The 12,771-nt window shown below is 32.0% G+C and overlaps 1 protein-coding gene across 2 annotated transcripts; it reads left to right on the forward strand.

Annotated features, from left to right (window-relative positions):
- The first annotated feature begins 169 nt into the window (after positions 1-169).
- LOC123227525 (probable LRR receptor-like serine/threonine-protein kinase At1g56130) lies at positions 170-3,611 on the forward strand. Of its 2 annotated transcripts, none has more exons than XM_044652501.1 (9): positions 170-338; positions 503-574; positions 1,249-1,430; positions 1,777-1,843; positions 1,950-2,019; positions 2,510-2,554; positions 2,663-2,724; positions 3,043-3,281; positions 3,375-3,611. In XM_044652501.1, the coding sequence occupies exons 2-8, from the start codon at positions 544-546 to the stop codon at positions 3,078-3,080; spliced, it is 495 nt and encodes a 164-aa protein (XP_044508436.1). In that variant the 5' UTR covers positions 170-338; positions 503-543; the 3' UTR covers positions 3,081-3,281; positions 3,375-3,611. The 2 variants fall into 2 exon arrangements, with proteins under 2 accessions (XP_044508436.1, XP_044508437.1); XM_044652502.1 differs by having other exon boundaries at positions 1,307-1,430.
- The last annotated feature ends 9,160 nt before the right edge of the window (positions 3,612-12,771 follow it).

Here is a 12,771-nt window from a genome sequence, read left to right on the forward strand (position 1 = left end):
AACTTCAGCTCATTAGAAAAACTTTGGTTGAAAGATTGTGAAAGGCTTAATCTTGATTTGAGCACAGGATCAGATAAGCAACACACAGGACCTCCTCTTCGATTGGTTCAAATTCATGATTTACCACACCTAGATAACTATTCATTCATAGCTGTCTGGAATTGTCATCTCTACCAGAGGATATGAATCGTCCCAACTCTTTGAGGGAAGTAATAATTAAAGGCTGTCCTAAACTGAGGGAAGGATGCAAACCAGAAACAGGTGAAGATTAGTCCAAGTTTTCTCATATCCCAAACATTCAACTTCACAGAGAGATTATCAAGTCAAACGAAAATTAGGTATGACCGTATGACCAAACCATATCTCTTCTTCTTAATTTGGTCTAAAATTTGTACTAATACAAAAACTTGAATCGGATGTGTGAGTTTTCAACCGCATAATTAAATTCTTCCATATCCATTGAAATAGACTAATTTGGAACTCTAATTCTACTGAATGACAGGAGGGGTTATTCATTTTAGTTCTTCAATGTATTAAGCATTGATGTGGAATCTATTGTCTTCATGTTTTTCAGGTACAAATTATACGGTTTTTAGGTAGTACAAAATGTTGGGTTTCTTAAATATTTTCTTAGTTATCTACTCACCTTAAAATTGACCTCATTTGTAAATATTCCTCATGGAGATTCAGTCGAATGGGGCAGTTAGTAAAGCCTATATTCCTCTATAATTTGATTCAGAATATCATGTTTACAATTATAATTCAGCCTTTACCAGTGAATATAACTTCTCATGATGTGATTTGTTTAAATAAATGTTTGTGAATGTACAGAGTTTTATGTTTATGTATTAATTGTTTTATAGCAACACATATTTATTCCAATAAAGTTTCAGATTTTATTTCCATTTATGTTTCGATTATCACAGTTTTTTTTTTTCTTTTTAATTTTTTCTTCATCTTTGACATCGTTATCTCAAGATTTGAAATTTAATTTTTGCATATTCATCTTTCTTAGTAAGATATATGATATTTAAAATTATTTGGTTAAATTTTAGAGCTTTGCAGTCCCTTGAACATGAAATTCTAAAAAATAACTTAAAGTCAAGCACTGTTTTTATTGTATGTGTTGATTAAAGAAAGAAACCAGCTTAGGAATCCATAATATCTTAGTTTTAATATCTGGGATCCCAAATTTTCCTATTAAAAAGAGAAAAGAAAAAATAGTTGTTGAAATTCTGTTCTGTGAAGGATTAGATGACAGGGTGTTGATATTTGTGATGCAAAACAATGTCTTTATGATTGCCAGTAATGTCCTTGAATTGAGCTGTCTTCAAAGAAACCTGGCCTATCCCTCTGGATATCTTAGAAATGTCGTGATCAGTGTTAGCATGCCATCTGACATCGAAGAATATAAAAAGTTTATAGACAATGTAAGTTACTACTGTAATGCCATGAGGAGGGCTGGATTCGAACCGAGCCGACCTTAGCCGAGCTCGAGCTGCTCGCCAAATTTTTTAATTAAAAATTTTGATACAAAACAACATCGTTTTAACCAATATATATTAAAACGACATCGTTTTAATAACGAAAAACGAGTCGAGCCAAATTCGAACCGAGTTCGAGTTAGGCTTTCACAAGTTCGAACTCGAGCTCAACTATATGTGAACCAAGCCAAGCTTGAGCTCGGCTCTGCTCGGCTCGAATCCAGCCCTAGCCATGAGTGTGTCTCTTATTGTTTATGTCTATCTTCTTTAAAAAAATTCTCCCTTTCTGCAGGGATTTGGTTTTCAACAACTTAATTGTCAAAGCCCAAGTGCTTTGTTCAGAATTGATACTCTTACTTGTAAATTTGTTGAAGCTTACCTTCATATATTTAAGATTTGACTATTTTATTTAAGTTAATTTTTTTTTAATTTTAGCATACATTAGTTTGTTTGTTGTCTCAATAGCCAGGTTTCTTGGAAACAATGGCCGATCAGGAACCATTCCTCAGCAAAAGGCTGTATATCCTAAAAACATGTAAGCTGTAGCTTCAGTTTTCTTGAGAATTATGCATATATATCATGTCAAATTAGATGGATGTTATATGTCAATATTTATTATATCTTCCTTGAAAGTTTTTGACATTCAAATGTCGAAGAGGTATTGGTGCCAAATGCTTCGTGAATAGATTAAGAAGAAAAAGAATTAAACTTATCATACAAACTGAAGAAGAATGAAAAATGCACTACTCCTACAAGTATGTATCTTGGAATTAGGCCAACTGATTAATTTTAAAAATTAAGACGATAATTGTAAGTAATTGACGAAAGTAATTGAAAGTCTTGACTGAATAGTTTCTTTCCAGATTTATATGCATATGTTTCCTATTCATCTGGTGTTTAAAATTCTATTTTGTTCAGAGATTTATCTTACAACTATTTTTTGAGTTATGATTTGATGTACTATATCCCTAGCAATTTTACTTCATACTTCGAAGTATAATTTATCTTTGCATTGGACTGAACAGGAATCTAGCGGCCAGCAATTTCATTTTTGATAGCTCAAACATCTGGTTGGTTATAGTTCATTTTTCAATATATAACTAGAAATATATAGTCTCAGCAATGGGATATGCTGTGCTTTAACAAACATAACTGGTAATGTTCTTTGTGCCCTTCAGTATTCTCCCCGGATTGAATTGTCTGCTGAGAAATTTCCCCTGCAGTAAGAATGCTCCGTGTTGTAAGCTTCTTTCTTTCAGCTGTATAACTGTTTTATGAAATTTAGTATATTACCAATTTACCTTTCTACTATATTGCTGTTGTTGCTTTGTAAATTGTTTGTTCATTAAGCTCTAGTTAGGATAACAGAGCCAAACTGATAGCGTAGTATACGTTTGCAATATGCTGATTCAAGTTTTGCAATCTAGTGTGGTGGTGAAGAAATGAAAGTTGATAGCATAGTGTATAAGGCTGATAACAATGATATTGTTGGAGCTTCTTCTAATCTACTTGATGCAGAAAAACTGGCAATTAGTGATGCCAATTTGTTTTCTGATAGGCAATCAACAGATTCAACACACATGTTCAAAATGCTAGCTCACAAGTGACTGGCACTGTAGCCCCAAAGCTTTATCAGTCTTCAAGGCAATCCCCTGAATCACTTAGATATTATGGACTTTGTCTGGAAAATGGACCTTACAATGTAAGCTTCTCCTTTGTTGAGGCAACCTTCTTGGTGATCAAGGCTCACAAACATGGAAGAGTCTTGCAAGGCTTGTTTTTACTATCTATGTTCAGGTAAACTTGCTGGAGAATTTTGGTTCTTGTCCTTGAATACATAGCTTCTACTATTGTTGTTTCATCTATTTACTCTCGTATTTGATCCTGTAGGGAACTCTCCAATTAATAAAAATTTGGCATATCAAAAGAAGCAGGCGGAAATAGGAGAGCACTTGCCAAAGAAATGTAATGTTAATGTATCTGAAAAGTATCCTGAAATCCATCTTTCTGGTTGGTAAAGGGACTTGTTGCATCTTAGTATCATTCCAAGTACATTATGTGATTCCTTTGGACATTATATGCTTTAAGATGAGTTAATGACAAATATACATTATATGTTTTCTGATATACATATAACTGAATTTTCTTACTCGAATTTCACACCAATTGTTGGTATTTCATGTTAAAAGAACCAAACTATGTTGATTGTTGGTATTGTAATAGCTCTCGGAATTTCAGGCTTGATACTGATATTTTTAACTTTTTGCATGTAGATAAGAAGAAATAATGATGTTGCAGAACAAAATATTAATTTTAAAACTTTATGTTCAAGAAATCATCATGTAAAATGCTCTTCAGGTTTTGCCTTTTCATCACATAATCCTCATCACAAACCTATATGCAAAGTCCTCCACCTAATGTTCTGTTGGTGCATTGGATGGAATCGTTTAATTTGATACCATTTGTTGGACACTCGAACCTTAATAAATGCTAATTGGGTCTCTTCCACTCGAAAGCATAGACCCAATAACATTTATGGAGTTCTCGTAGCATTTTGGGCCAACTTGCAGCTCATTGGTATAACATGTCCCATTGCATCAAACCCACCAACTTGTTCCTCTAGGTACTCATCAAATAAAAGAACACCAAAAAATCCTTAGAAGCTAGGGTTGGATTCAATTTGAGCCGAATCTAAGTTTGGACTTGTTTGAATAGATTAGAGATATAGTCGACTGAGATGAATAGTACACTAGTAGGATAAATAAAGTTACGATTGGGATAAATAGTGTTGTCAAAGGGTGATTTAAACTGGACTATAGTCTGACTACCCAGTTGAGACTCTAGTTCAAATCAAGTCAAACACTAATTCAAGCCAAACCGACTCAGTTCGAATCCACCCTCACAAGAAGCCAACTCTATAGCCGATAATTACAATTGCATAAAACAACTTTTCCCACCAACAGGCATCTTCAAGCTCAACACTGACTGAAGTTGAGGGATTGTTTTTACCAATACAACTAATTCCAATGAGATCTCCACATAACAATTCATTGCGGATATATGTTGATCCATTTATGTTCAAAACATGCTTTTAAAAACCAGCAATCCAATCAATTGAATTGTCACCTGTTAACAAAAACAGTTACGATTCATTTAAAAAGCGTGTTTGAAGTTAGACCAGATTGGATCATAAGATTTGAATTGGGTTACATAAAAAATTTTTTTTTTTTTCTAAATTCATTATTGGAACTTAAACCAAAGTTCTCATCCATCAATTTTAAGCTTTTATACCATCAAATTAAGTTTATTTTAATGATAAAATAATTTCGATTATATATTTAATGATAAATTATACAAAATTCATTATTATTTTGGTAGTGCCAAAATGGACAAACTACCCTATCCACTGAGTTAATGTCCTATTCGATTCAAAAAATATTGGTAGTGTCAAAATGCTACCTTATTGGAATTTTCCCATTCAAATTGTTGTAGGACAAGTTGAACTTTGAGAGATAATCCAACAAAGTGATTTATGCAAGAATCTCTCCACTCAAATGGTTGAAACTAAGGTCCAATGACTACAAAACAAATAATTATCTATCGCTCTTCGGAATCTCACTATAGAGACAATTATGTGAGAGATTGAGTATACGAAGTTCCAATAAAGTTCTTATTTCAACTGGAAATAGATTCACAAATAACTAATTGTAAATTTAAAATAGCACTAAATCACATAATGTTACATCATTATTGATGAATACTCATTATAAAGTCACATAGTATTACTCATGTGTGAAACAACTTATAAAAGTAAGAGTGAGATTATGTGTATTGAGCTCTAATTCAAAGTACATGATAAAAATGTAAGTCATAATTATTACATTCATAAAGAAATATTTAAACATCAAACTATCATGCTCATATTTATCATAATAATTTAAAGTACATGAAAAAAATGTAAGTCAAAATAATTACTTTCATGTGACCTTTTTTATACTCTAACTAGAGATATTTGTTATTAATATTTATTGACATTCATGTAGGAACTCAAAATTAAATTATTTTGAGCTAACAGATTCCTTCTTAACTATCACTTTTTTCTGCATACAAACAACATATAATCAATCTAGCTTATTATACATGACATAAATAGTCTTGTACTTACACACCATATGTATCCATATCAGATCCAACCTTGACATCTCAGGTCAAATGATTAATGGTGCACTAGTATAATCCTATGATGAATCATTGACTACAATTTACATGTCCATGTGATTCATCGTTATTGGTTATATTTGAAAAATAGTTTACTAAATGTTAATTTATACTAATGCCCTTATGATACAACTTTCACAGTTATCCACACTAATATCATCTTATGATAGTTAACGAAGGCATTTAGAGTGTCTATAATGTGATGTCATTGCCCAATTGGCATCACCTATGTAGCGTAAGGAACGCTTTAATAATTTGATCTTCCAAAGATCTATATTATCCAAATAATTCACATGCATACAATATATTTAATGAATAAATAAATAAAGTTAAGATAATATACATGTGAAATACAAAACACTTTATTAACACAAGATGAAACATCTTGAAAATGATAATATAATTGGTTCCTAGGGCGTACACTAACAAATCCTATATAAGGAACCATAAATCAACATTTGGATATATGCTAAATTAGGAAACCATATATTTAAGATATACTTGAATATAGGAAACTATATATTTGGAATATATTCTATTAAATTGAGTTTATAATGCAAGTCAAGAGGTGAAGACTTATGTTATCTAATAAATAAAATGTATGAAAATGAGTTAAAGGGTACCATTGACAAGATGACGACATGAGTGTATCGAACTAATGAACACATTTTTCCAAGTAGATGAGGGTGTGAGCGTACCAAACTAATAAACTCATCTTTTCACATAGGTGATGGTATGAGTATACCAAACTAATGAACTTATCTTTCTACGTATGTGACTATGTGAGTGTGTCAAAGTAATAAAATCATTTTTTCACGTAAGTGACAGTGTGAGTATATCAAACTAACGAACTCAATTTTTCACATAGGTGACGACATGAGTGTGCAGTCAAACTAATAAATTTATCTTTCTATATAGGTGACGATGTGAGTGTGCCAAAAGAAAATACTGATATGAATGCTCGACTCTGATACCATTATAAAAATTAAATAAATTGTATTTTCTATATATTAAATTATCTAAATAATACATAAATTTATACAAGTCCTAAATCCTATATATTAAAAAAAAACATAAATCAACATAATAAATATACAATAATGCAAAACAAGATTAAACATTATTCTACCAAAATAATGCCCCCATGGAGACATTTACTCTGCTTTTGGTTTGTGTGTTGGCAAATTCGATGAGGGCATTTGGAAAATGCTCTCTACATGTTAGCTGCTATGATTTTGCTTTTGGAGTCTGGCGATTGTTTGTGTTTCTTCCCTTGCAACTGCTACTAGTATTGCTCTTTCTGCCCGTTATGCTATTGTTTTGCATCCTTTGTTTTGCCTTTCTCTCTTGCATTCAAAAGACAGTATTGGCCCTTTTTGAGCTTGTTTATTTTTTTTTTTAATTTTTGGTTGTTTTGTTTTTCTCTCATCTTAATCTCTATCTTTGGAACTCTTTAGATAGAGAGTCAAGAGGAAAAGATTCCCCCCTCTCCCTTTTTTTTTGTGGTGTTCTCTTCCCCCCTTATCCGAGGGGGGAGGTTGTGTTTGTCCCTTGAGTAAAGGTTTGGCTTTGGCCTTGCTCACTGGCTTTCTACGTTGTATAGTCTATTGCTAACTTGTTGCTCTTTCAGGGTGTAACAAAGTTGAGTTTAGGTTATTTTCCTACCCTGACTAGGTTTTTTTTGTTTTATTTACTCTTTTTTACCCAAAAAAAAATATAGCATAACAAGAAATCATATGTTAAAAATATATATTAACCTAGAAAAAAATATATTTATGATATATTATAATATAAAAAAATCATATATTTTCAATATATTTTTAATATATTTTAATATTATCAATGATAATGAACTGTCATATTATTGAGTATTTACTTTTAAAATGATAATGAGTCATGTTAGGATATGAGTTAACACGGTGCACAAATTTCCAACGTAACTTGAAATTTGTGAATACTATCAAGACAACAAATAAAATAGAATATATCAGGACCTCAAGGGAGGACTAACACAAATTAGAAAATAAATTTTTTAAAGGGACATTGAAATTTTTACCCTTATTTTAATCCATATATACATATATGTCATTCATCTCAAAGCTTAAACAAATATACTATAACAGTAATCTACTTCCTCAAAATACCCCTCTTGACGTAAACCATGCAGAGATTCTCTCTTTTTTGCTGTAACTTTTTCTCTCTACAATTTTAAAAGATATTTTACGTTAATGAAAACTATTTGAAACAGTGAGATAATAGTATAATATATAATATGATAATAATTAAAAATTAAGATAATGAGATAGCCATTGATCACTTTCAATGTGAGTTGGAAGTCAAATATGACAGAAAATTAACTTTGAAAGGGAAAAAGGAAGGGTTGGCATCAACGCCAATGCTTGCTTTTTCCATTAATAATTGACCTAACCCTTTTCCTCTGGATTTAACTTTTAAAAATGTCATGTTTTTAGCAAGTATAATGAATATATATGAATAATGCATCAAGAGGGAATATTATAATCAATATATATGAATAATGCACTAACTTGAATAATTCACTGACAACCAGAGAATATATTCCTTATGTTCTTGTTTGCTTTCCTTTTTACCTTTCACGTGGAAGTCTTGCTTGCTTTTCATATATATGCATGTTTTTGCAAATTTTTTTTGCAAAAGTATTTGCTTGCTTGTTTCCAGATTTTCTCGAAAAGTATTTACTTCCACATAGATCATTGGATTGTTTTCTCGTGCACAAAGAAAATTCAGCAAACAACTTCATCGATTATCGGTACTATTGACGTAATGGCAGGAAGACAGGTCAGGTTTTGTTATATCAAATGGAAGCAGAATTATATCATATCAAATTTAATTTGGTCCAAATTCAATGTAAATTGAATTTTAATTTGGTCCGAATTTAAATTAATTTGATTTGATTGGATTAATCTGAAATTGAAATTAAAATTAATATGAAATTGATTTGGAAATTGCAATGGGTGAGTAGAGTGGTTGGCGGAAGCGCCAAGCTTTCCCATGCTTCTTCTATTTCACTAATTTATTCTTTTTAATCTATTTTCTTTACTGTTCACCTATCCATGCTTGTATTCTTCTATTTCACTTATCTATTTCTTTTTTAATCTATTTTCTTTATTGCTCACCTATCTATACTTGTAGTTCAGTAGATTTTATTTTAGCATGCTGGTAATTCAAATATAAAATATAGCTTAAATGACATTTAAAACTCAAGAATAGTAATCTTACATCAAATATTATAAACACTCAAATTTAACTGTTTTTATGAAAAATGACGCCATGCATATTAATTTACTGATAATCCAATTTTTTTTATTCTAATGTTACATTAGTTGATACCAATTATGTTAATTTAATAGTGATAATCTAGTTTCTTTGATTAATCTTTGATTAAAATGATTATCTTTCATTAATGTAATTTAACAAATTAATATATATTTTCATGCATTTGCAATCAACTACCAAGAGGGGGCGTATAGATTCCATGATGCATATAGATTCTGAGTGCATATGTCACTGCGAACAAAGATGTACATTGTGACATAGTTAAGAATAAACTAACATTTGCTCAAAGAGCTATTTTTCGGACAACCTATTTCAAACACTTATTAGATTTGGCGGAGCTACGGTTCAATGTCGTATTTATTCAAGCAATGTTATTTTGGATGATTAATCGCGGGAACCCAAACAAAAAAATGTGGTTCAAAATAAATGGTGTTGAGTTTCGATTCAGCCCTGTGGAGTTTGCACTAGTCACTAGTCTGATTTTTAGGGAGGACATTGACGTGTCCAATTACGTTGATTGCACGAAGACGCCTCGACTGAGAGAGAAATACTTCCTGGATATTCAAAGGTTGTTATCCCATGGGGAGATTGAGTAAGCATTCAATAATGAAATTTAGGGAGACAATGATAACGACGCAGTGAAGTTTGCAATCTTGTATTATGCATTTACAAGATTATTAGGGGCAGATAACAGAACAAAAATACTTGATCATTTTTTACATTTAGTGGATAATTTAGATGCATTTAGTCGATAACTCTGGGGACAGTGACATGAAATAAAACAGTTGAATCGATGCGAAAAGGTATCTATAACAAATATTAGTATTGTATTGAACACCACCCGTCGTACACAAGTTCACTCCCACTTCTTAGTTACAATATTTTGGGATACTCGATTACTTTCCAGGTAAATATCACATAATAGATAAAGTTTACATTCACACCGACGATTGTAAATACTAACCATAAATGTTGTATATTGTGTAGTATTAGATTTATGAGATGATTCAGAATCTATCACCTTATGTCCATCTGAAAGTAAATGATCAAATCTCTTATATTCTGAAATAGAAGACAATTGTACTGTCGATCTAGGATGACATATCGATCTAGGATGATATAAATCTCCTCCGGTAGATTTATATTTTATTATTCTATCTCGTATTTCATTAATTTTTATAAATTTCCTTCATATTCTAGAAAGAGATTACAACTGTATTACGTCCGATCGAGACTGAGTACAACTCTGAGTGGTACATTCGGGTTCTAAAGTTTATGAGAGAATAGGCACCACTAACATCATCAGATAATGAGTCTATAGATTTAGATGATAATGATGACATCTAGTTGAATAGTCCTATCGCCTTTAAGACAACCCTTAGAAAGTCTTCACAGTTTTCCACTGCTTTTATACGAATATCTTCATCATGAGGTTCTCAATCCGTTGTATTAGACAGGCATCCCCTTCACATGTGTCTACCTCTTATGCCTCTCATCCTCGAGAGCTCCAAAGGGACAAGTTTGCAAGACATGCCTTTTACGGGACGTCATACAGTGGTGTATCATATGACTGTCTTCAACAGATCTTAATGGAATATGAAAGAGGCATTGACTCTCAAATACAATAGCAATTGGACCAGCATGCTACAATGATGTACGCAGAGTGGGAGTGACAAGCGTCGGTGTTTCATGGGGAGATGCAGAAGTAGTGGTAACAGTAGGCATTAATGTTTCGTAGGGATATGCAAACGTATTGGCAACAACATGCATTGATGTTTTATAGAGAGATACAGAAGCAATGGCAACATCAGACATCGATGCTTCAGAAAGAGATACAGGAACTCCAATAATCATTAAATAATCGAATTACAAGACTTAAGGATTCTTATGTTCAAACGTTAGAATCAATACAGGTTATTATCCACTATACTTATTTTTTATTTCAATTAGTTATGTTATAAAATAATGATAAGCATAAATTTTTTTACAGTTGGACGACTTATCGGAGAATGATGTCCAACAATAAGCACAGGATCAACCGATAACTATTCAGAACCTGATGACAACTAAAAACGTGTCAGCATTTAGACGTGTGTTATGAAAAGGAAAACAGTTGGTAAGTCCATTCACAGATCTAATAACGGTAAGAACAAAAGCCCATACTTGAGGACCGTCATCTGGACTCGCGATTGGCTGAGGCTTACTCAGAGTTTTTATTGTGGTACCATTGTGCATCAAATAATGACACTCGACGTGTCTTCCTTAAGAGACCAACTAGAATGATAACTTATATAAGCAAACTATAGGGGACCCAAATTGTAACACCGAGACAATGGTTGGAAAACACAATATACATCGTTCCTTTGTATTAGTTCATATTAGTTATCACTTTCAATTTATGGTGTAATTTATCTATGTACACAACACATTGAAGATTTCATAGGAATATTCTGTAAATCTTTTTCAAATGGTAATTGGATGAGTGTTTCAACCCAGTTCGTTGCACTTCTCCCACTATACTATGATGAGTTCAAATGGTTGGGTGTAAATATGGAGTGGCCCATATTTTTCCTAGATCAAATCAATGGCTTCTCACATCAACAGTCAACTGAATTCCTTCGACCATAAAGTAGTGTTGATAAGGTGGTTTACAACTGTAAGTCGTTTACAGTATATTTGATTATTGATATTTATTTCTCTTAATTGGTTGGCAGGTATTCATTCCCCTCAATATCGACCTTAGTTATGAAGAAAAACTGATTCAGATACTTGACAGAAGAATTAAGCAACTAAGGAACCGATAGATTCCTCTAGTAAAAGTCTTATGGAGAAACCAAAAGGTAGAGGAGGCCACCTAGGAAATGGAGCAGACCATGAAGGAGAAGTATCCAGAGCTATTTTTATGAATTTCAAGGACGGAATTCTTATGAGGGGGAAAGAGTACGTTCTAGGGGCATTTGTGTTTTTTAATCCTACTTTGAGACATTTTTAGTTTTAAATTTATATGTTGAAATGTATGTGTGTGTGTGTGTGTTATATACAAACCAATTACAAAGAAAAACAAAGCTTTATATATATTAATAAATTCAAAAATATGTAAATAGATATATATAGAAAGAAAAGTCAAAGAAAGACAATCTTTACACTTTTTCCATCATTTTCCCATCTCTTCCAAAGGAGGCAGTTTCTTCCTTTCTTTCCTGTGTTTTTTGAAGGAAAGTAAGTGATTTGGAAAGGTTTTGGAAGATAGATAAGGAAGGAAAAGAAGAGTAAACACTTTGGGAGCCTTGGTGACCAAAAGATCTCTTCCTTTTCCCTTTACCTATGTTTATCTATGTATTGGATGCATGTTATATGAATATATTAGTATGTTTTGATGTTGATTTAAGGTGATTTTGGTGATAAAGAAAGCAAAACAAAGAGGAGGGAGCCAACTTGTAAAGATTTGGCTTGAAACAAGGTAAGGGGTATTATCCTTGATATGTTGCATGTTTTTGGCTTTTGGTTCCTTGGATCTGTGTTATAAATGATGATTTTGAAGTTTGAAAAATGTTGTTTTGCCATTTGGGATGTTTATGTGTGTGATTTTGTTTATGGTAGAAAGTTACATAATATTTACAGTTTTACCATTGATTTCGTCCTTCATTTTAACTATCTTACCTGATGAATTATGAGTGTTATTATATCTTTTTGGAAAGATCTTTGAATCCTCTTTCCAATGATATATAGCTTGTATGAATTAGAGATCATTTGG

This window comes from Mangifera indica, chromosome 10 (assembly GCF_011075055.1).
Source record: "Mangifera indica cultivar Alphonso chromosome 10, CATAS_Mindica_2.1, whole genome shotgun sequence".
Classification (NCBI taxonomy): Eukaryota; Viridiplantae; Streptophyta; class Magnoliopsida; order Sapindales; family Anacardiaceae; genus Mangifera; species Mangifera indica.

Excerpts from the sequence above, each read along its gene's own strand:
- LOC123227525 (XM_044652501.1), top strand. The coding sequence starts at position 544 with ATGTGGAATCTATTGTCTTCATGTTTTTCAG. Across the intron at positions 575-1,248 it reads ATTGTCTTCATGTTTTTCAG|GATTAGATGACAGGGTGTTG; the intron begins GTACAAATTATA and ends TGTTCTGTGAAG. Across the intron at positions 1,431-1,776 it reads ATAAAAAGTTTATAGACAAT|GGATTTGGTTTTCAACAACT; the intron begins GTAAGTTACTAC and ends CCCTTTCTGCAG.